The 21,925-nt window shown below is 37.8% G+C and overlaps 1 protein-coding gene and 1 pseudogene across 1 annotated transcript in view; one reads left to right on the forward strand and one right to left on the reverse strand.

Moving 5' to 3' along the window:
- LOC127976120 (echinoderm microtubule-associated protein-like 5) overlaps positions 1 to 18,713 on the forward strand; it is a 59,097-nt gene extending 40,384 nt beyond the window's left edge. The window contains exons 27-43 of the mRNA XM_052580282.1: positions 1,254 to 1,268; positions 5,073 to 5,081; positions 5,382 to 5,460; positions 9,635 to 9,764; positions 9,952 to 10,050; positions 10,527 to 10,547; positions 10,723 to 10,896; positions 10,974 to 11,182; positions 12,419 to 12,576; positions 12,693 to 12,807; positions 13,155 to 13,343; positions 13,422 to 13,594; positions 14,302 to 14,464; positions 14,698 to 14,801; positions 14,923 to 15,076; positions 16,536 to 16,636; positions 17,548 to 18,713. Of these exons, the coding sequence (XP_052436242.1) occupies positions 1,254 to 1,268; positions 5,073 to 5,081; positions 5,382 to 5,460; positions 9,635 to 9,764; positions 9,952 to 10,050; positions 10,527 to 10,547; positions 10,723 to 10,896; positions 10,974 to 11,182; positions 12,419 to 12,576; positions 12,693 to 12,807; positions 13,155 to 13,343; positions 13,422 to 13,594; positions 14,302 to 14,464; positions 14,698 to 14,801; positions 14,923 to 15,076; positions 16,536 to 16,636; positions 17,548 to 17,584 (1,930 nt within the window). The 3' untranslated portion in view covers positions 17,585 to 18,713. The remainder of the gene's footprint in view (positions 1 to 1,253; positions 1,269 to 5,072; positions 5,082 to 5,381; positions 5,461 to 9,634; positions 9,765 to 9,951; positions 10,051 to 10,526; positions 10,548 to 10,722; positions 10,897 to 10,973; positions 11,183 to 12,418; positions 12,577 to 12,692; positions 12,808 to 13,154; positions 13,344 to 13,421; positions 13,595 to 14,301; positions 14,465 to 14,697; positions 14,802 to 14,922; positions 15,077 to 16,535; positions 16,637 to 17,547) is intronic.
- Positions 18,714 to 19,334: 621 nt separating this feature from the next.
- Positions 19,335 to 21,371, reverse strand: LOC127976000 (iron-sulfur cluster assembly 2 homolog, mitochondrial-like; annotated as a pseudogene).
- Between the last annotated feature and the right edge of the window lie 554 nt (positions 21,372 to 21,925).

Genomic DNA, 21,925 nt, shown 5'->3' on the forward strand with positions numbered 1-21,925 from the left:
CCTGCACTTAAACTGACAGTAATAAAAAAGCCAAAGGTTATTGACAGGATACCACATGTGTTAAGGCAAATGCAAAACAATTTAAGGAAATCTGTCAGAAACCTTATCAACGCTGCCAAAACAGTAGCATTTAACACCAGTACAAAGATTTGTAGAACAAGTAGATTACAGAATAAAATGGAATAGCCTTGGAATAGCCAAGTCTATGCTATTTCATTCAATAGCCTATAGTAGTTACATTTTCACAAAGTCATGCTAAAAACATTAATAAAGAGCACTAGACAAAGTTATCCTCAGTGATTATTAATGTAAACTATAACAGTAATATGTATTGTTGCATGATTAATAAACAACTGATAAAATAATCCACCCTCATCCTACAATACTAACAAATTTTGATGCAATAAATATGGTTTTCCTCCAAAACATCTTTCACAAACATCTACCTGTCTGTCCCTTCATATATATTTAGTGTATATAATGAGTTGGATTTGTAGGGCTTATTATAGTAATTCTCAACCCCACCCAGGACTTCACTCATTTTATAACCACAAGATTCAAATATTAAATTGGCTAACATGAAAACTAGGACCTTACTTACCAAAAGTTCATCCACTGAACATTATGGTAAAAGGGAGCCCCAATAAGTCTGAAAATGAATTAAATGTAGTTATATTAACATCATCTTAATTAAAATGCAAAGGAAAAACTACAAAGAATTGATGTACATCATTAAACTGATATCGTATTTTTGTGTTTATTTATTTTTTAATTACAGCAGAAGTTCTTGGATTTTCTTGGAATAGCCTTCTAATATTTTTTTTTGGACAAAGAGCAATCTTAAAGTACAAAAAGTTTAAAAACCATTGATATAGACTGTTTTACAGTTCATATTCTGTTTCAAAGCTATAGCCACAAGATTTATACATGAAAGGGGTTTTATTTACTTTCTTTAGTTATCTTGCCTACAGATTTCCACTGCAATTGCATTACTGCATATGCAATTTTATTTCTTAAGATTAATCAAAATTGAGATTACGTTGTATCAAAAAGTTTTATTAACAATTTTAACTGAAAAAGGGCATTTTGAACATTAAGAGTTGAACACTAGTTAAAAGCATTGAAAACAATGAGTGTGAATTCATGGAACACTTGTGCTTTGAGTGACATGCTTCCCTCATGTCTGTCTTTTCCAATTTCCCTTACTCCTCTGTCTGTCTCTGCACTCCTCTCCTCTCTCTCACCATGTGAAGGCAGGGCGTAGTCAGGTAAGAAGACCAATGAAAGTGTCATTTCTCCTGCTCTTTGGATGTTTACTATACTGCATGGCAACAGCCATCAGATCCATAAACCTACCATAAACCACAGTCTGTTGCAAAGTTTTGCTCTTATTTTAAGCTCAAGATGGTTTAAAAGCAGGTAATTTCAGTCTTAGAGTAGATGGCACTGCATTATTAAAAGTGCTTTGCTGGCAGATATTGTTGTCATTGCTTTGAAGTGACTTTATTATCGCTCTCCACCGCTAATTATTTCAAGTGTAACGCTGCTTTTTTGGCTGCTTGGAACTTTCCTCATGCTTTGCTCTCTGCACTCTCTCTCAGGACAATTAAAGGATTAGTTCACCCCAAAACAAAAATTCTCCCATCATTTTCCCTCTTGCTGTTCCAAACCTTACTTTCTTCCATTGAACACACAGAGAAATTTTAAATAATGTAGTTGGCACTTATATGCTCCAGTATCCTTGTGACATTAGTGATAAGTGGTTTGGATAGATGGTTAGATGAATGGTTTGTTTACTCTTTTTCATGTAGACTGACGTTTTTAAGCTTCAGAAAATAACGCACAACATTGCAAAGTGTGAGAAACAAATAAAATTTAATGAGTTATTTATTTCAAATTTTTAAGTGTTGTTAAAAGGGGGGTCAGAGGGGTCTTTAGATGTTCAGTTGTTGGTGTACAGGGAGAAGAACAGTGGGGAGAGAACACAGCCCTGAGGAGCTCCAGTGCTGATTTGGGTGCTAGATGTGAGTTTTCCCAGCCTCACTAGTTGCTGCCTGTCTGTTAGGAAGCTGTTGATTCACTGACAGACCGAGGTGGGCACAGAGCTAAGTTAGTTTGGAAAGGAGGTGATTTGGGAGCTGAAATCCACAAACAGGATCCTCACATAAGTCCCTAGTCTGTCTAGATGTTGCAGAACATAATGCTGTCCCATGTTGACTGCATTGTCCACAGACCTGTTTGCCCTGTAGGCAAACTGAAGAGGATCCAGCAAGGGTCCAGTAATGTCCTTACGGTGGGCAAGCACCAGTTTTTCAAATGACTTCATGACCACAGACATTAGAGCTAAAGGCCTGTAGTCATTTAGTCCTCTAATTTTGGATTTCATTTGAATGGGGATTATGGTGGAGTGTTTGAAGCAGGAAGGGACTTCGCACAGCTCCAGCAATCTGTTGAAGATCTGTGTGAAGATGGGGGCCAGCTGGTCAGCACAGAATTTCAGACAGGCTGGAGTATACAATCTGGGCCTGGTGCTTTTTTCCTTTTCTGCTTCCGGAAGACCTGGTACACCTCGTCTTCACTGATTTGAGGTGCAGGTGTGGGGGAGAGGGGGGTTTCAGGAGGTGTAAATGGTTGTGTGGAGAGCTGTTCAGGACAGATGTTGGGTGTTTTTTCAAACCTGCAGTAAAACTCATTCAGATCATCTGCCAGTTGTTGATTCTCCACAGTGCTGGGAGATGGTGTCTTGTAGTTGGTGATCTCTTTAAGACCTTTCCACACTGATGAGTCCTTAGTTTTTCAGAAAAAAATTCCTCTTTGCCAATCTGATCTCCTTTTCCAGTGTGTGTTTGGCCTGTTTATTGACTGAAGTCTGAAAGTCTGGAATTCATGGCAGTTTCACTGGCCAAGGCCTGCCCATGAAGCCATTTGACTGACATCTCAAACAACCAATCACAGTTTGTTTCGTTCATCATCACATTTTGGGGTGTAGAAATGTTGCCACAATAACAGAATAGTGTGTAAAACTCTCAGATGTATTTTAAAGATTCTGTGCAGTCTACTTCCATAACTAATACGTGCTTGATACAAGCGCATACTGATAAGCACTTGTCGTCAGAGTTGTTAACACGATGCTTTCTTTTTTCTTGAGGGGGTTTGGCATCACAGCATTTTTGTTTCCAGGTGGAAAGTTAAAGAACCTGACACACAGGTCTACACAGAAATCAGAATTTCTGCATAATTCAACCAATCCGATGACGACTTTGAAACTTCTTATGCCATATGCGCCATATGCATCAGACGTATAGCCAGCGGTCCGTGTGTGTGAGACTGAGACTAACAGTAAAATTTTGGTTTCTCAGTTTATGACCCCCTTTTAAAGTAATTTGACAAGATGTATAGACATTTTGTGTCTACATTTTAAGTGTATTAAGAAACAGCAATTTCTTTTTCCACAAAATATAAATTTAAGTTCTTCTCTGAGGGACTCACATTAATGTGTCATGGAGAGTTAGATGAACAGCAACTTAACTATTTAGAAGACTTAAAATATAGCACATTATGACATTTTTAGGTAACTTTTTGTGATTTTGAAGCTTGGCATAAGATATTATTCAAAAATGCAACTTTTGTGTTATAAGGAAGAAAGAAAGTCATATAGGTTTGTGATGACATGGTGGTGAGTAAGAAGTTTGGGTGAACTACTTCTTTAAGTGTAAAGAAAATAAATTTTGCTAGTTTTATATAGAACTGGGGTCTCATTTATAAAACTCTCCATAGATTTAATCCTGAAAGTGTACGTACCTGTATGCATAAAAGCTAGATTTTGCGTATGTAGAAAATTACCATATGGACGTCAGAATCTGGGCAAAAATCCCTTTATAAATCCCAGTCAGGGGAAGATTGTGTGTATGTGCATCTCCACCCCGTCTCCTCCCCGATATCACCATATATGGAGCTTACAACGTTTAGTTTTACTATGCATAACCTCATCTGCAAAAATTTCAGTGCATATTCCCGTCCACGTGAAACCATGTTTGACACCGTTAAAGGTAAAATACATATTAAGGTAATAAGGACTATAAATGCCATTTGTGTCACACATACATTTTTTCAATATCCTTGTTTTTAGAATAAATGCATCTAAATATTCATAAAAACAAAACTGTTTAAAATAGTTATTGGATAAATATTTTAGAACAGAGTTGATCTCATTCTTTTAAACTGGCCAAATAGTATTTTAATTGTTTAAATAATTCAAATCAAATTAAATTTATGCAATTTTGCTGATGAGGTGAACATCTTTCAGCTCTTTCTAGTGGAAGCATATAAGTATATATTTAATATATGTTTATTGCAGTGTAAATACAATTGTCTGACTTGGCTCATCACTGACAAAGTATTTTAAAAAGGAAACGTGTAAATCTTAAAGTTTTCTTCAAGTTGTGTCCTTTAAATACAGTGGTAGGCTATTTTTCATAATGTTGTGGAGATGTCTTCACGTGACATCAACACCTCTGTGCAGCAGCAGTTGTACAGTAAGCTATTATCATTAGACCTAGTCAAACCAAATCCAACAGTATCTGCCATAATATTTAATATTTTAAATATAAAAATGTTGTGCTTATCTCCATTAACGAGAGTGGAATATTTCAAATCGACATAAAAGCCAAGTTTAAAATTTTTGTTTGCTTCATTAATTTCATCACTCAAGGAAAAAGAGTTCGTAAGCATGGGTCAGAATTTGCGTGCAGGTGTGCAAATTTTCCCGCCAAGTTTGTTATTATAAATCTCATCTTTTGCATTTTAAGTGGCATACGCCTTTTTCAGGACAGGTTTTGTACGTACGCAATGGTTATAAATGATGCCCCTGGTCTCTTGCTCCACCAGTTCATTGGGCCATTTTGTGCTGTCAAGTGAAAATTATCATGGAAAACATTTTATAAATTTTTATTGTATTTTTTGTTCTCAGTGTCCCTGTGTTGTGCTTCTTTGTTTTCTGGAGCACTTGAAGGAACTGCTCAACTGACACACTTCTAATGTTTTCTCTCTCTGTGTTAATGCTGCTTTTAAAGGGGATCAAGGTAAGACTAGACCGATCACTTACACCTCTTTCTACCTGATATGTTTAAAGTTTAATTTTATTTTACATAAACTTAATTTGCAGAATTTTACAAAGGTTTTAACCAAACGTTTATTGTACACCACAAACTATCACATATTAAACTGACTCAGTTACTTTGTATTTGTATTGGGTTACATGTTACAATGAAAACTTAAAGTGAAACTGAATCATGCCAGATGTCTGGTGTCCTTTTCACCTGGTCAATGTCTGACCTTATTACTGCTAAGACTGATTAAGATTTTTTTGTGTCTTTGGGCAGACCCCCAGTGAGCAGGGCACCACCAATGCCAGAGAAACTACAGACCAACAATGTCGGCAAGAAAAAGAGGCCCATTGAGGTGAGTGATAGGCAGATCAGATCAAATATCATTCATTCATTTTTTTGTGGACTTTCCTTTCCTTTCCTGTCCTGTCCTTCACAGCACTATCCTATCCTATCCTATCCTATCCTATCCTATCCTATCCTATCCTATCCTATCCTATCCTATCCTATCCTATCCTATCCCGCCCTGTTGTGTATTATATTTCCTTTCCTTTCCTTTCCTTTCCTTTCCTTTCCTTTCCTTTCCTTTCCTTTCCTTTCCTGTCCTGTCCTGTCCTGTCATGTCCTGTCCTGTCCAATCCTGTCCTTTCCTGTCCTTCACAGCACCATCCTATCCTATCCTATCCTATCCTATCCTATCCTATCCTATCCTATCCTATCCTATCCCACCCTGTTGTGTATTGTCCTTTCCTTTGCTTTGCTTTGTTTTCCTTTCCTTTCCTTTCCTTTCCTTTCCTTTCCTTTCCTTTCCTGTCCTGTCCTGTCCTGTCCTGTCCTGTCCTTCACAGCACCATCCTATCCTATCCTATCCTATCCTATCCCGCCCTGTTGTGTATTGTCCTTTCCTTTGCTTTGCTTTGTTTTCCTTTCCTTTCCTTTCCTTTCCTTTCCTTTCCTTTCCTTTCCTTTCCTTTCCTTTCCTTTCCTTTCCTTTCCTGTCCTGTCCTGTCCAGACTGGTCCTGTCCTTTCCTGTCCTTCACAGCACCATCCTATCCTATCCTATCCTATCCTATCCCGCCCTGTTGTGTATTGTCCTTTCCTTTGCTTTGCTTTGTTTTCCTTTCCTTTCCTTTCCTTTCCTTTCCTTTCCTTTCCTTTCCTTTCCTTTCCTTTCCTGTCCTGTCCAGACTGGTCCTGTCCTTTCCTGTCCTTCACAGCACCATCCTATCCTATCCTATCCTATCCTATCCTATCCTATCCTATCCTATCCTATCCTTTCCTATCCTATCCTATCCTATCCTATCCTATCCTATCCCACTCTGTTGTGTATTGTCCTTTCCTTTCCTTTCCTTTCCTTTCCTTTCCTTTCCTTTCCTTTCCTTTCCTTTCCTTTCCTTTCCTTTCCTTTCCTTTCCTTTCCTGTCCTGTCCTGTCCTGTCCTTCACAGCACCATCCTATCCTATCCTATCCCACCCCTCTTGTGTATTGTCCTTTCCTTTCCTTTCCTTTCCTTTCCTTTCCTTTCCTTTCCTTTCCTTTCCTTTCCTGTCCTGTCCTGTCTTGTCCTGTCCGGTCCTTCACAGCACCATCCTATCCTATCCTATCCTATCCTTTCCCGCCCTGTTGTGTATTGTCCTTTCCTGTCCTGTCCTGTCCAGTCCTGACCTGACCTGACCTGACCTGTCCTGTCCTGTCCTTTCCTGTCCTTCACAGCACCATCCTATCCTATGCTGTCCTATCCTATCCCACCCTGTTGTGTAATGTCCTTTCCTTTCCTTTCCTTCCCTTTCAGTTCCTTTCCTTTCCTTTCCTTTCCTTTCCTTTCCTTTCCTGCCCTGTCCTGTCCTTCACAACACTATCCTATCCTATCCTTTCCCACTCTGTTGTGTATTGTCCTTTCCTTTCCTTTCCTGTCCTGTCCTGTCCTTCACAGCACCATCCTATCCTATCCTATCCTATCCTATCCTATCCTATCCTATCCTATCCTATCCCATCCCATCCTATCCTATCCCTCTTGTGCATTTTCCTTTCCTTTCCTTTCCTTTCCTTTCCTGTCCTGTCCTGTCCTGCACAGCAACATCCTATCCTATCCTATCCTATCCTATCCTATCCTATCCTATCCCACCCTGTTGTGTATTGTCCTTTCCTTTCCTGTCCTGTCCAGTCCTGACCTGACCTGTCCTTTACAGCACCATCCTATCCTATCCTTTCCTTTCCTTCACAGCACCATCCTATCCTATCCTATCCTATCCCGCCCTGTTGTGTAATGTCCTTTCCTGTCCTGTCCTGTCCAGTCCTGACCTGACCTGTCCTGTCCTTTCCTGTCCTTCACAGCACCATCCTATCCTATCCTACCCTGTCCTATCCTATCCCACCCTGTTGTGTATTGTCCTTTCCTTTCTTTTCCTTTCCTTTCCTTTCCTTTCCTTTCCTTTCCTTTCCTTTCCTTTCCTTTCCTTTCCTTTCCTTTCCTTTCCTTTCCTTTCCTTTCCTTTCCTGCCTTGTCCTGTCCTGTCCTTCACAACACTATCCTATCCTATCCCACTCTGTTGTGTATTGTCCTTTCCTTTCCTTTCCTTTCCTTTCCTTTCCTGTCCTGTCCTGTCCTGTCCTGTCCTGTCCTGTCCTGTCCGGTCCTTCACAGCACCATCCTATCCTATCCTATCCTATCCTATCCTATCCTTTCCCGCCCTGTTGTGTATTGTCCTTTCCTGTCCTGTCCTGTCCTGTCCTGTCCAGTCCTGACCTGACCTGACCTGACCTGACCTGACCTGACCTGTCCTGTCCTGTCCTTTCCTGTCCTTCACAGCACCATCCTATCCTATGCTGTCCTATCCTATCCCACCCTGTTGTGTAATGTCCTTTCCTTTCCTTTCCTTTCCTTCCCTTTCAATTCATTTCCTTTCCTTTCCTTTCCTGCCCTGTCCTGTCCTTCACAGCACCATCCTATCCTATCCTATCCTATCCTATCCTATCCTATCCCATCCTATCCTATCCTATCCTATCCCATCCCATCCTATCCTATCCCTCTTGTGCATTTTCCTTTCCTTTCCTTTCCTTTCCTTTCCTTTCCTTTCCTTTCCTTTCCTTTCCTTTCCTTTCCTTTCCTTTCCTTTCCTTTCCTTACCTTTCCTTTCCTTTCCTTTCCTTTCCTTTCCTTTCCTTTCCTGTCCTGTCCTGTCCTGCACAGCAACATCCTATCCTATCCTATCCTATCCTATCCTATCCTATCCTATCCCACCCTGTTGTGTATTGTCCTTTCCTTTCCTGTCCTGTCCAGTCCTGACCTGACCTGTCCTTTACAGCACCATCCTATCCTATCCTATCCCGCCCTGTTGTGTAATGTCCTTTCCTGTCCTGTCCTGTCCTGTCCAGTCCTGACCTGACCTGTCCTATCCTTTCCTGTCCTTCACAGCACCATCCTATCCTATCCTACCCTGTCCTATCCTATCCCACCCTGTTGTGTATTGTCCTTTCCTTTCCTTTCCTTTCCTTTCCTTTCCTTTCCTTTCCTGCCCTGTCCTGTCCTGTCCTGTCCTTCACAACACTATCCTATCCTATCCCACTCTGTTGTGTATTGTCCTTTGCTTTCCTTTCCTTTCCTTTCCTTTCCTTTCCTTTCCTTTCCTTTCCTTTCCTGTCCTGTCCTTTCCTTTCCTTTCCTTTCCTTTCCTGTCCTGTCCTGTCCTGTCCTGTCCTTCACAGCACCAACCTATCCTATCCTATCCTATCCTATCCTATCCTATCCCACCCCTCTTGTGCATTTTCCTTTCCTTTCCTTTCCTTTCCTTTCCTTTCCTTTCCTTTCCTTTCCTTTCCTTTCCTTTCCTTTCCTTTCCTTTCCTTTCCTTTCCTGTCCTGTCCTGTCTGGTCCTGTCCTTCACAGCCCCATCCTATCCTATCCTATCCTATCCTATCCTATCCTATCCTATCCTATCCTATCCCGCCCTGTTGTGTATTGTCCTTTCCTTTCCTGTCCTGCCCAGTCCTGACCTGACCTGTCCTGTCCTTTCCTGTCCTTCACAGCACCATCCTATCCTATCCTATCCCACCCTGTTGTGTATTGTCCTTTCCTTTCCTTTCCTTTCCTTTCCTTTCCTTTCCTTTCCTTTCCTTTCCTTTCCTTTCCTTTCCTTTCCTTTCCTTTCCTGCCCTGTCCTGTCTTCACAACACTATCCTATCCTATCCTATCCCGCCCTGTTGTGTATTGTTATTTCCTTTCCTTTCCTTTTTTGTCCTGTCGCTACGCTACCCTATCTTTTTGTAGATAGTAATGTATTCTTTAAATTACTTAGTAGTGTTTTGGTTTGTAGTTTGGATGTGGATAGCTTGTTCTATTATCTCCCCTGTTCAGTCTATTAAATGTTCATTAAAGACTGCTCTGTCCCCTCAGTGGTTAGATGATCTTTCTTGCCTGTCTTGTTTGAACTGCAAGACAGTTTCTCCATGCATGTCCTTTCACATCCTGATACTCTGTGCTGTTGTCATGGATATGACCTCAGAGATCGCTCTTTTACTTTCTCTGCAGGACCTGGTGCTTGAACTGGTGTTTGGTTACCGAGGCAACGACTGCCGTAACAATGTGCATTACCTTAATGAGGGGGCAGACATCATTTACCACACTGCCTCAGTAGGGGTCGTCCTAAACTTAACAACAGGTGGGGAGAAAACCCTTAGGTACCTGCCATATGTAATGCATGTTTAATGCATTTTAATGTGCCAGAGTGGGCGTAAATAACAAGTGTGCATTAGAAATGGATTTTATTCATCCAGTTCCTTCAAACAGACATGAAGACATGACAAAAATGTTGTGGACAATCATTGTTTTGTTTTTTTTAACTTCAGCCTGCCAGAGTTTCTATCTGGAACACAGTGATGACATTCTGTGCCTGACTATTAATCAGCACCCAAAGTTCCCCAACGTGGTGGCAACTGGCCAAGTAGGTATGTTTGTGAAAACATTGACCTTTTTCTTCTCACTTTGACTGTTCTGGTATGTTTCTCCTAAAATTCAATAAAAAAAGACATACAGTTAAAGCTTAGAGAAGTTAATCTTGGACAGCCAAGATTGCCTTGGATTTTTTTATTTTTTATTTATAAAATAAATATACACAAACCCAAATAGGAAATAAAACAGTTATCAACTCCTGAAACAATGGTGTCTCATATTTTAGAGCAGTCTATAAAAAAATCTATAAAATCTGTATGTGTGTGTGAAAATATTCAGATGTTAACCTCCTTTGTAATTGTTAAGAGTTAGATTTTTGATCACAGAGTCTGGTTGTTTGTCTTAATTAATTTAATTAAAACATTTTTTTTGAGTATTGGATAGTTTGGTGCTACAACATACATTTATGCACCAGTGGTTTTTTAAAAATGTGTCATTTAAAGTCTTTTTCCTACTGTTGTTATCCTCTTAGGTGATGCTGGTGACATGTCAGGTAAGACATGTCAGGTTTTTTTATATAAATACTGAGTTGCCATGAAACATTGTCTCATACTGACACTGGATTATCAAATCTCTGCCATGCTTCAGAATTGAATTTTTGAATACGGCTATATAACTTTATAAATCTAAGCAACAGTGGACAAAATAAAGTATTTTTGTATTTGCAGCCACATCTCCTTCTATCCATGTGTGGGAAGCCATGAACAAACAGACCCTCTCTGTGCTGCGCTGCCATCATTCTATGGGTGTTTGCTCTGTAAGCTTCAGTGCCACCGGCAAACTGCTGCTTTCTGTGGGTCTGGACCCCCAGCACACCCTCACCATCTGGAAGTGGCAGGAAGGTACAGGTCAAAACACACAGCATTCACTTAGTACTCTGCTTTTATAACAGGTCTGGGATCTGAAATTCTTTTCAAAGGTGCCAAAGTAGCAAGTCGGGCCGGACACACCCAGAGGATCTTTGTGGCAGAGTTCCGTCCAGATTCGGACACTCAGTTTGTGTCAGTGGGGATAAAACACGTGCGGTTCTGGACGCTGGCCGGCAGGGCCCTGCTCAGTAAGAAAGGAGTGCTCAGCTCCATTGAGGATGCCCGTATGCAGACCATGCTTTCAGTGGCCTTTGGAGCTGTAAGTATTCTTCTGTTTCTATATGGTGTTCAGCTCATTTCTTATTTGTTGTTAGAGAGGGAGAAATAAAGGAAAAGTTCACCTAAAATTAAAAGGGGGGTTTGCAGAATTTCAAAGTGGCTCTTTTCCATAAAATGAAAGCAATTAAAAAATGATTACTATTGGTGGGTTTTTGTTAAATGTGAACCAAAATCATCACAAATAAAAGAACCAAAGACTTAAACTACTTCAGTCTGTGTGCACTGAATTAATTTAATACACCAAGTTTCACAATTTGAGTTGAATTACTGAAATGAACTTTTCCATGACATTCTAATTTATTGAGGTGCACCTGTATGTATATATTACATAATTTGGTCACACTTTATTTTAGGGTCCAATTCACACTATTAACTAACCATTAACTATAACTTTTGCCTCAATTAACTCCTTATTTGATGCTTACTTATAGTTTATAAGGTAGTTGTTAAGTTTAGGGAATTGTGTAGGATTATGGATGTCATGCATTATATGTACTTTATAAGAACTAATAAACAGCCAATATGTTAATAATAGACATGCTAATAAGCAGCTAGTTATCAATGTGAATTGGACCCTATACTAAAGTGTTACCAATAATTATATATATATATATATATATATATATATATATATATATATATATATATATATATATTGTAGAAAATTAATGACACATATATTTTTTTAACCCTACACCTATACCTACTCCTCTCAGGAAACTTTCTGCAATTTTAGATATTCAAAAAACTTAATTCTCTATGATTTATAAGTTTGTTTCCTCATGGGGACCCACACCCACACACACACACACACACACACAGAATGAGATTTGATAGTTGAAAAATAACTATTTCTATGTTTCACAGTGAAAGAAAGGCATAAAGTTTAGAAACGAAATGAGGATTAGTAAGTGATGGCAGAATTTGTATTTTTGGGTGAACTATCCCTTTAAATGAATGTGGAATGTGTGCAAGTAGATATTTCTGTATACATGCATACGTGTGCATTTGTTTGTGCACTTGTGTGTCAGAGCTTAAATTGACTAAATCAGTAATTCATTCAAAATATTGTTTATGATCATAACTTCAAAAATGATGTTTTGTATCAGTGTACCAGTGTATCAGTGAACTGATATGAAAATGCTGTGCTTTGCCATGTTTGTGCTGTTTTTCTCTTAGAGGTCACTAGATTAGTGCAGGTTTGTTTTCTTTTCAGAATAACTTGACATTTACAGGTACCATTAGTGGAGATGTGTGTGTGTGGAAGGAACACATTCTAGTGAGAATCGTGGCTAAGGCTCACACTGGACCTGTGTTCACCATGTACACCACATTACGTGACGGGCTCATTGTGACGGGAGGCAAAGAACGACCGTAAGTGGCTTGACCCCACTATCTTTAACTGAAATATTTTGTTCTCTGAATCTGCATGAGCATTCTCAAAAGCTGCTGTTGTAAATGAGAGGATTCGTGTGGGCTGCCCTCTGCAGGTCTAAGGATGGTGGCGCACTCAAACTGTGGGATCAGGAGTTGAAGCGATGCAGAGCCTTCAGACTGGAGACGGGTCAGATCATAGACTGTGTGCGCTCTGTCTGCAGGGGCAAGGTACAGCACTTACACAAAATAACTACACTGAAGAGGATGGGAAATGATGTGTACATATAGTCAGATGCATTTACATTGTGAATGTGCCTCAGATGTAGTCAACAGAAACTCTGTTCAATACAATACAATTAGTCTCATAGATAGATCTTCGGGAGAACAGATAGGTGTGTGTGTATATATATATATATATATATATATATATATATATTAAAAATACAGATACCTACATGCATAAATTATGTTTCTAAAAGCAGCAAGAGCCAACTAGCCTTAGTCAGAAATATCAAGCTGGGTATTTTTCCTGATAAATAGTATGGCTCCCTGTGTGCTCCTCCTTGGTGGTTTAGGGGAAGATTCTGGTGGGCACTCGAAATGCTGAGATCATTGAGGTCGGTGAGAAGAATGCAGCCTGTAACATTCTGGTGAACGGCCACATGGACGGTCCTATCTGGGGTCTGGGAGCTCACCCCAGCCGAGACGTCTTCCTGTCTGCTGCTGAGGATGGCACTGTGCGCCTCTGGGACATTTCAGAGAGGGTAAATTATTTAATGCCTGTGCACAGTGGTTTTTTGAGATACCAGATGATTCAGATGCTCTCTTGTATGGAAAAACAGAAGATGCTGAACAAGGTAAACCTGGGTCATCCTGCACGCGCAGTCAGCTACAGCCCAGAGGGCGACATGGTGGCCATCGGCATGAAGAATGGAGAGTTCATCATCCTCCTTGTTACCTCACTCAAGATCTGGGGGAAGAAGAGAGATCGGCGCTCTGCCATACAAGATATCAGGTGAGACTGATGCTAATTATGCAATGTTTAATTTTATTAACATATTTTTCATTTATCATAATTTCAGCTACTAATTTTTATTACATTTTTTATTATTATTTAGGGCTCAAAACTGAAGGGGTCAAGAGCCCTCTTGTTTCCCTAAGGTTTATTCTTCTTCTTATAGTTTTTTTCAAACTTTCGGGGGTTTTGGGGGAGCCTTAACATACTCAGAAACTCACATTGGAATCTGCAGTCATTAGGACGCTGCAGAGACTGGGACCCACACAATACAGCGCCCCCTGGAACACAGTCAGAAATTTTGAACCATAGCTCACAAATACTTGCATGTATTTAAATGAAACTCTGTACACTTATAGATCTCATTGAGCCGAACAACTTTCCCACTCTATGTCAAAGGCTCCACCCAAAAGGAAGTCAGCTATTCAGGGATGTTTAAAAAAAGCATGCTCTGGAATTTGATATACTCCTCTGAGGACTTTAAACCGTTTGCCTCGAAACTTGGTGAACATGATCTCAAGACATTGGGGATGCAAAAATTTTTTCTTTGTAGTCATGTTTCTACTGCAGAGTACAAAAGTGGAATGAAGTCGCAATTATGAACACTTCCATTTCCATTTCAGGCAGAAACAAAGTTCTGTATTGTTGTTTCTAGGTGAATGTTACTTCATTCTGACATGAACATGGTCTATTGACTTTTTCCTCAGGTTCAGTCCAGACTCACACTACCTGGCTGTGGGCTCCAGTGAGAATGCGGTAGATTTTTACGACCTGACATTAGGACCGCAGCTCAACCGCATCAACTGCTGCAGGGACATCCCTAGCTTTGTCATGCAGATGGACTTTTCTGCTGACAGCTGCTATGTGCAGGTACAGCATGTTGAGCTGTGTTTGTGTGTGTGTGTGTGTGTGTGGTTATTTGTATGAGACAATGTAGTACAAGTGATTATACGAAAGATTATAAGTGGACCACAGAGAACAGTACAAAATAAAAAAAACGGAGGCAGGTCATGAGCCCTTTAATGTTATTCTCTGTTCTTTTTAGCATTAGATCAGTTCTATACAAAGTCACTCACTCTGTCTGCATGTTTTGCTCTCTGCAGTTGTCTACTGGTGCTTATAAACGTGTTGTCTATGAGGTGCCTTCTGGGAAGCAAGTCACTGAGCAAGCAGTGATAGACAGAATAACCTGGGCCACATGGACAAGGTAACGGAAAGCAACACAGCAGCACTGCTGGCATCCCGTGAAATAAAAATGAAATGCACTTCTATCAGTAAAGTCACTGTTCTCAATTGCTGCTGTAGTACTGGTTTGGGTGTCTCTGTAGTGTCCTCGGGGACGAGGTGGTGGGGATCTGGTCCAGGAACACAGATAAGGCCGATGTAACCTGCGCGTGTGTGTCTCACTCCGGCCTCAACATCGTCACAGGCGATGACTTTGGAATGGTAAAGCTGTTCGACTTTCCGTGTCCAGAGAAATTTGTAAGTATGCCCCATTTTTGCTGAAATAAAGTGTTGCTTTGTATGAAAAAATACACTTTTTTTGTGATATGTGGTGATTTCAGAATGGAAAATGAAGATTCTGTCATCATTTACTCGCCCTCATGTTGTTCAAATCCAAGTTTTTGAGTGTTTAATTAAGTTGATTAATATTTTGTTGTTAGTTTCAAATGATTTCGGTTTCGGTTATTTCGTAGAGTCTGTTTGTTTGTTCATTTTAATTGAGGTTTTCAGCTAAGTTTAGTTTTAATGTTATTTTAGTTTTTATTTCTGTTTATATTTCACTTAACATACATGAGTAAATTACCTGGCAGGGACAACTTTCATAAACGAACACATATCATAAAACCTGTACAAATAAAAAATCATCACGCATCCTTAACCATGCTTTGAAACGAATGTCTACAAAATATGATTGCTTGTTAATCTTCGGTAACTTTAGATGAAGCACTAATTTTCATATTAATTGCTGTATCACATCTTTTAGTTAGACATGTTGATAAAATTTTATTTTTCTGTTTCTTATGACTACAGATGTGTACTTGTGCATTTTATGGATTTTTAGACACACTGCTTCTCCTCTGTCCTCTTCTCCTCTTATCATTTTATACAGTTTCACAATAAAATATTTTAAAATATTACAACACGCAATAACAGAACAGCTTTGTCCACATTTTATGGACTTGTGGACAACTTAAATGTGTAACAATGTTTGCTTCTGGTGATCCTATGAATATTTGTACAAATGAAGGTGGGCTTGACTTGTTGAAGGTATTTCATAATTGTTGAGCTTCAATCACAATTTTATTGATTTCTTCCATACAAAGAGTGCAACTACATTGACAAAAGCCCCATCTAGAGTTTAAAAAGAAGATGTAAAAATGCACATTTAATAATTCTAATAATGTCAAATTAAAAGATTAAAGGTTTTTAATAATCTTGCACTTTAAATAAGTGCATGTTTTATTAATTTTGTTATTAATTTATACTATATGGTTTTAAACAATATTAAATGGTTTTACAGCATACCTGCCAGCCAATCAGAATCGAGTATCCAGACAGGCCATGATTTATTTAGTATAAGAATTGTATTTTTGTAATAAATTCTCTTTTTTAAAGTGTGCTAAATTGTACTTCCCTCTCCACAATGTCCAACAGTGCTGTTCCTACAGATAGAAACTACAGACTAATTTCCACGAATGCTGAGAATGCAATGAAAATGTGACAGTACATCACAAGACAGTAAAAAGGGATGTGGATGTGACAGTTCTTGCCTACACAGATCAAAACAATCTCACAACAGCCAAAGTTCAGCTGTTTAATTGGATTGTTTTTTATGTTTATACCTATTATATGTCCTTTCTATAACCATGTGCTGCACACATTTCAGCTTTTTCAAAAATAAAATAGCAATTTGTCTGACTAGAGTCTGTTTCCTCAGGCCAAACACAAGCGTTTTCTGGGCCACTCTGCCCACCTGACCAACATCCGCTTCACCAGCGGGGATCGCTTCGTCGTCAGCGCCGGAGGCGATGATAGAAGGTGCTTGTTTTGTGACTCACGCATCTTGCTGTACTTTCTTTCTTCTTCTTCTTCTTTTTCTGGATCGGCATATTGAGACAGTTTCCTTGGTTTGCTTCACTGTGTGTCCAGTTGTCAGTTTAGTTGGGACACTTTTAACAAAAACTATTTTGTTCTGTTTTTAGACCCTGAACCATAAAATCTAGAAAGGAAAGTGAAATATCATTGTATTGCTTCATTAAATTTTGATAGACCTTAAACACTCACACACAAACACATCTATATATACTATACATATATGAATGTATGTACATGCATGTGTGTATACAGACACAAATAGTATAATAAACAAAGTAAAAACTGTAACACTGTGAAATATTATTAGTTTTCACAACTTCTGTTTAAATATTTTAAAATGTAATTTATTCCTGTGATGCAAAGCTGAATTTTCAGCATCTTTACTCCAGACTTCAGTGTCACATGATCCTTCAGAAAACATGCTAATATGCAGTTGTGCTGCTTAATATATTATATATAAAACTTTTTTTTTGTAGCAATGTTGTCACTTGGTCAATTTAATGCATTAAAGTATTAATTTCTTTAAAAAATTAAATCTTACTAACACCACACTTTTGAATGGCAGTGCATATTCAGTTTTTTTTAAATTGGAATGACCCATGACATAATTAGCATCCAAAATGAACTTTTTGCCATATTGCCAAGTGAAATTTGAATGAGAACATGAATGAATGAACAAATAAATTCATAAAAAAACTTCATAAGTTCTATGAAGAAACAGACATGAAGTAGCAATGGTTAATAATACACTTGATTGCAGAACCAAGAATTACTGGGAGCTGCACTAAAATGAGAATTATAAATGTTTCTAAAATGATGTTGTTACATTTGTGATGTTTCCTTGTGTCTTTCAGTCTGTTTGTATGGCGGTGTGTTCACGCTCCTCACTGAGGGCACGCAGTCTCCTCTTCTCTCCTCAAGCCCAGCTGACAGCACGAGTGAACCGAACATCAGACGGTGGATTTCAGTCTTCACCACCCGTCTGCATGAGTCTTAATGAGCCGTCACCCATACCTGAACTCAACCGTTTCTGAATGATAGTTGGGTCAAGGTGACACTTGACCCAGCGTACAGTATAAGATCCATCAGATGTGTATGTGTTTTACCCCTTTTTGTGTAAAAAAAAAAAAAAAAGAAGAAGATGAAGAAAAAAAAAATCCTGAGCTACAAGTTACAGAACGTACTTTATTTTGGAGAATCAGTGTATCAATGTTTTTAAGATTTCAAATGGTAATGAACTTGTAGAAAGCTAAGTACGATTAGCCTTAAACTACCCGTGGTTTTGTTTATTTAGGTGTGTTTTTCTGTTGGAGATTCTGGTTTTATATTTTAACCTGATCGTTTTCTGTTGGTTTGGTTTTTTTTTGTTTTTTTTTGAGAGGTTTCTTCGATCTCCCGTGGCCTTCTCCCTGAATGTAACACTGCCGTTATATTCTAGGATGTCAGCATGCCAAAGCATTCTATGCACTGTATACTTGACCTGCTCACTGTGGTAGTCCAGTGGTCTGTTAATGTCGATCTTGAACGTGATCTCCCTAAACCGTAGACACTCCTAACCTCATATGCAGCAACTTTAGCTCGATTAGTGAACTTGAGATGTCCGTTTGTGCGTCTGTGCGAGTAGGTGACCGTATGCTTTGATCGAAGTTTAAAAGAAAAAAATGGAAATGCAATCCCTCAGAAAATGAATGAAAAGAATTTGTTTCAATGCTGTCTTATCTGAAATCACTGTTCATCTTGCTGCTGAAGCCTTTTACAACATCACATTCATTCTGGTTCTGAATTTTTTTAGTAGTTTTTAGTTTCATTTTACTGGATTGCCGAGGCTCAGAGTGAACTGAAGATAAGAAATGCAACGTTCTCTCCTTCAGTATCGTTCCGATTGAAAGATATGTGCTTAATTCAGATTTAGATTTTCTTGTTATCAATGTAAATATCATTTGTAAAGACATTCTTTTGTATATTTTTGTGAAATGTTTCTTAAAAGCCAAATTTAATTAAAAAAAGCATATACATATAATTCTGATTGATCATTAAGGCTTAATAGAAATCTGTGACATATCAATTCAGGTTTTTTTTAATATATATTTTTTTCAGTTTTTTTTCTGAACCTAGAAGATTTCTTTAAAATCTTTTGATGATTTTTTGGCTTTGATCATCTTCAGGAAAAACTTTTTCAGCATAAAATAAAGGACACATACTGTGATAACGAACTTCCTTACGATCAAGACAACATAAGATTTACTTACACTCATTATAATGTCATCAGGAAGTATTTTGATTCAATTCTGTGATTAATATATCCTTTAATAATAAAAACACATTACTTGTATTAAATCTGAGGTGTACCTTAAGAAATGCTGACCTATACATTAGAGTAATAGTGTGTGATAAGCTACTGAGAATATTCCTCTCAAGAAGAAGAATCTTAACAGGCAATGGAAAACCATATATTATAACTTATATACACTCTTTTCTATATACAACAATTTTGTTTTTCTTCTATTATCTGTGGTCAAATTAATAGATTGCTCAAATCAGAACCCCTAACATAAGCTTATTATCATCTCTTGGCTGATCTTCAATAAGCACATAGCTATGCATGCACTAACAGCTTCATGTGATGGAGAGAATAAGGGTGTCAGATTTGGACAGAGAAAGATGAGCCGCATGAGCAGCCGTGTTCAGCCTGTGGGTTCTTCAGCACCTGGAAGGAAGAACGGATGAGCTCCTGACTGAAGTCAACGGTGGATCCTTTCACAAACTCCAGACTGTCCTGATCAACTATTATCCCAACACCATTCTTTTCAAACACTCTGGGAAAAAGAACGAGACCAAAATAAATACACAAGAGCTACAAACTTGCAATATCACATCCCTGATTACCAACTGTGGTATGAACACCAAGACCTTAAATTTGGTAATAAAGGCACAAACTAGGGGTCGACCAATGTGCTCAGGGCCGCTGCTGATACAGATTATTACAGATCAAGTAGACCGATAACCGATATTTTGAACCGATATACAGTATATGGCACTTGTAAAACTGAAAATTAATGTCAAAATTAATAATGACAAGGGCTCTGACAAAAACTTTCTTTAAATTATTATTTTTTATTATTTTATGGGCAAATCGTTTTTGGAAATAACCGATATTGATAACCATAATTTTATTTTTATATCTGTGGCAATAATCAGTCAACCCCAGCACAAACTTGAACTGTTAGAAATGTTAGGTCAACTAGATTACCATTAGCAAGTTTAAAAATCGTACCTTTTAATTGGTGATCTCACCTCCTCAAATTTGTCCCAAAAATTATATATATATATATATATATAAATCTAATAAAATAATGCAATATGGTATAAAATGTTTATTTAGCAATTGAAATGTTTTAATTAATTAGTAACACAATTTGTACCAGTCTTATTATTGTTAGCTAACACTAAACCCATAAAAAGTTCCTGTACTCGAAATGAAAAAAAGAAAGGTAACTGAAATAAACAGTAACTCCAAAACAAAAAAGAAGAACAAATCCCGCACACTATCCTGACATGCATGGTCATGGACTGAAACATGTTTATAAATATTTCGATACATTTTGCAAATCAGGATAGTGTGCTGGATTCATTTTAATTTAAAAAAAAAAAAAACTGTTTGAAGTTGGACCTTTTTTGGTTGTTTTTCAATGACATACAGGTGTACAAGGGTGACTGTTAACTGAAATGTAACTGAAATTTTTATTTAATAAATGGATTATGAAAAACAAACTTATTTCAGCAATAAAATAAGGCCAAGGCAACATCTTTCATTTTTATTTAGTTTAAACTCAATGTACTAGAATAATAAACCACTTAATGTACCAAAATAAATAAAATAGAAATAAAAGTGAAAAACTAGAGAGAAATATATAAAAGCAAAAACAAACAAACAAACAAAAAACATAATAGTCGACCATTGTACTCTTTCTATAGCATCTGTAACAAAAGCTTTTGTATAAAACATAAAATGCTATTTTTACTTTTTATATGAACAAATTATTATATACAATTTATATTGTACATAAACAATACTTAAACAATTTGTATACACATTTATTAGAATTGATAAACAAGAAATCTGGATTCACTCAGGTTTACTTAATGTTTATAAACCTGTTATCAGTCATGTCTTAACAATTACAAACATATCTGCAAAACTCATAAAATACATGTCAAACAAAACAGGACATTGACCTCTTGAGGTTGATGAGAAACATTAAACATCTTTCACTGACTCCATGTTGAAAAATAACAAATAATAAAATTGACCTTTATTACTAATAATTAATATTGACCCTTTTCCTCCAAGTCCTTTTATAATTAATTACCTGTCGTCTTAATTTTTAACAGTATCCACTGAGAATCTAAACGGGAATCCTGAACATCCGCCTCCCTCCACTGCTATCCTCAGATACTCCCCCTTTCCCATAATGTGCGCGAGCCTCTGCAGGAATAATAATCAACGGTTTGATGATTTATTGTTGTCTACAATGACTGGTTTATCTGTAACTACCAAACATGTGATCCCTGAAGTATTTAAGCTGCATTGCAGGTGTGATGATCAACCCTTGACACAGGATTGAGTGAGATGGAGGTTGTCAGCTGCTGCTGCTAGAGGGCTTCTGGGGCTCTCCATTGGCGCGCGCTGGAGGCGAGAGGAGATCTCTGAACTCCGGACAACAACAAACACACACAATAACACATGGCTGACACGCACATCATATCAACAGGATTTTATTACAGAGAAAATAACCATAAAACAGATTAAAAAGTTTGGCATTGTATGTTTATGTTAACAGAACGGATAAGTTTGTAAGAAACTGAAAACAAACGAGTAAATAGTTAACAAGTTAGCTAGCTTAAATTATGTCTGTTAAATTCTGAAAAGGAATAGCTACTTATTAATTTTAGGGTAAAAATAATAAATAAAGAACGCAAACATAATGATAATGATTTACCTTTCCAATATTTACTTTTCGGACAATCAGGATTTTTCAGTTTTTAATCGCAAATGCATTTTAATGTTTAATTAAATATGCAGGTTTGATTGACAATAATAATAATAAAAAAATAATAATTCAAACGTGTAATATTTTTGGCAAAAGAAAAAAAAAAAACTCCTGCTGTGGTAGAATCCTGTTTAGATAGAAAAAAAGCTGATGTGTGTAATATTAATTATGACTCAAATAT

Source organism: Carassius gibelio, chromosome B17 (genome assembly GCF_023724105.1).
Source record: "Carassius gibelio isolate Cgi1373 ecotype wild population from Czech Republic chromosome B17, carGib1.2-hapl.c, whole genome shotgun sequence".
Taxonomy (NCBI): Eukaryota; Metazoa; Chordata; class Actinopteri; order Cypriniformes; family Cyprinidae; genus Carassius; species Carassius gibelio.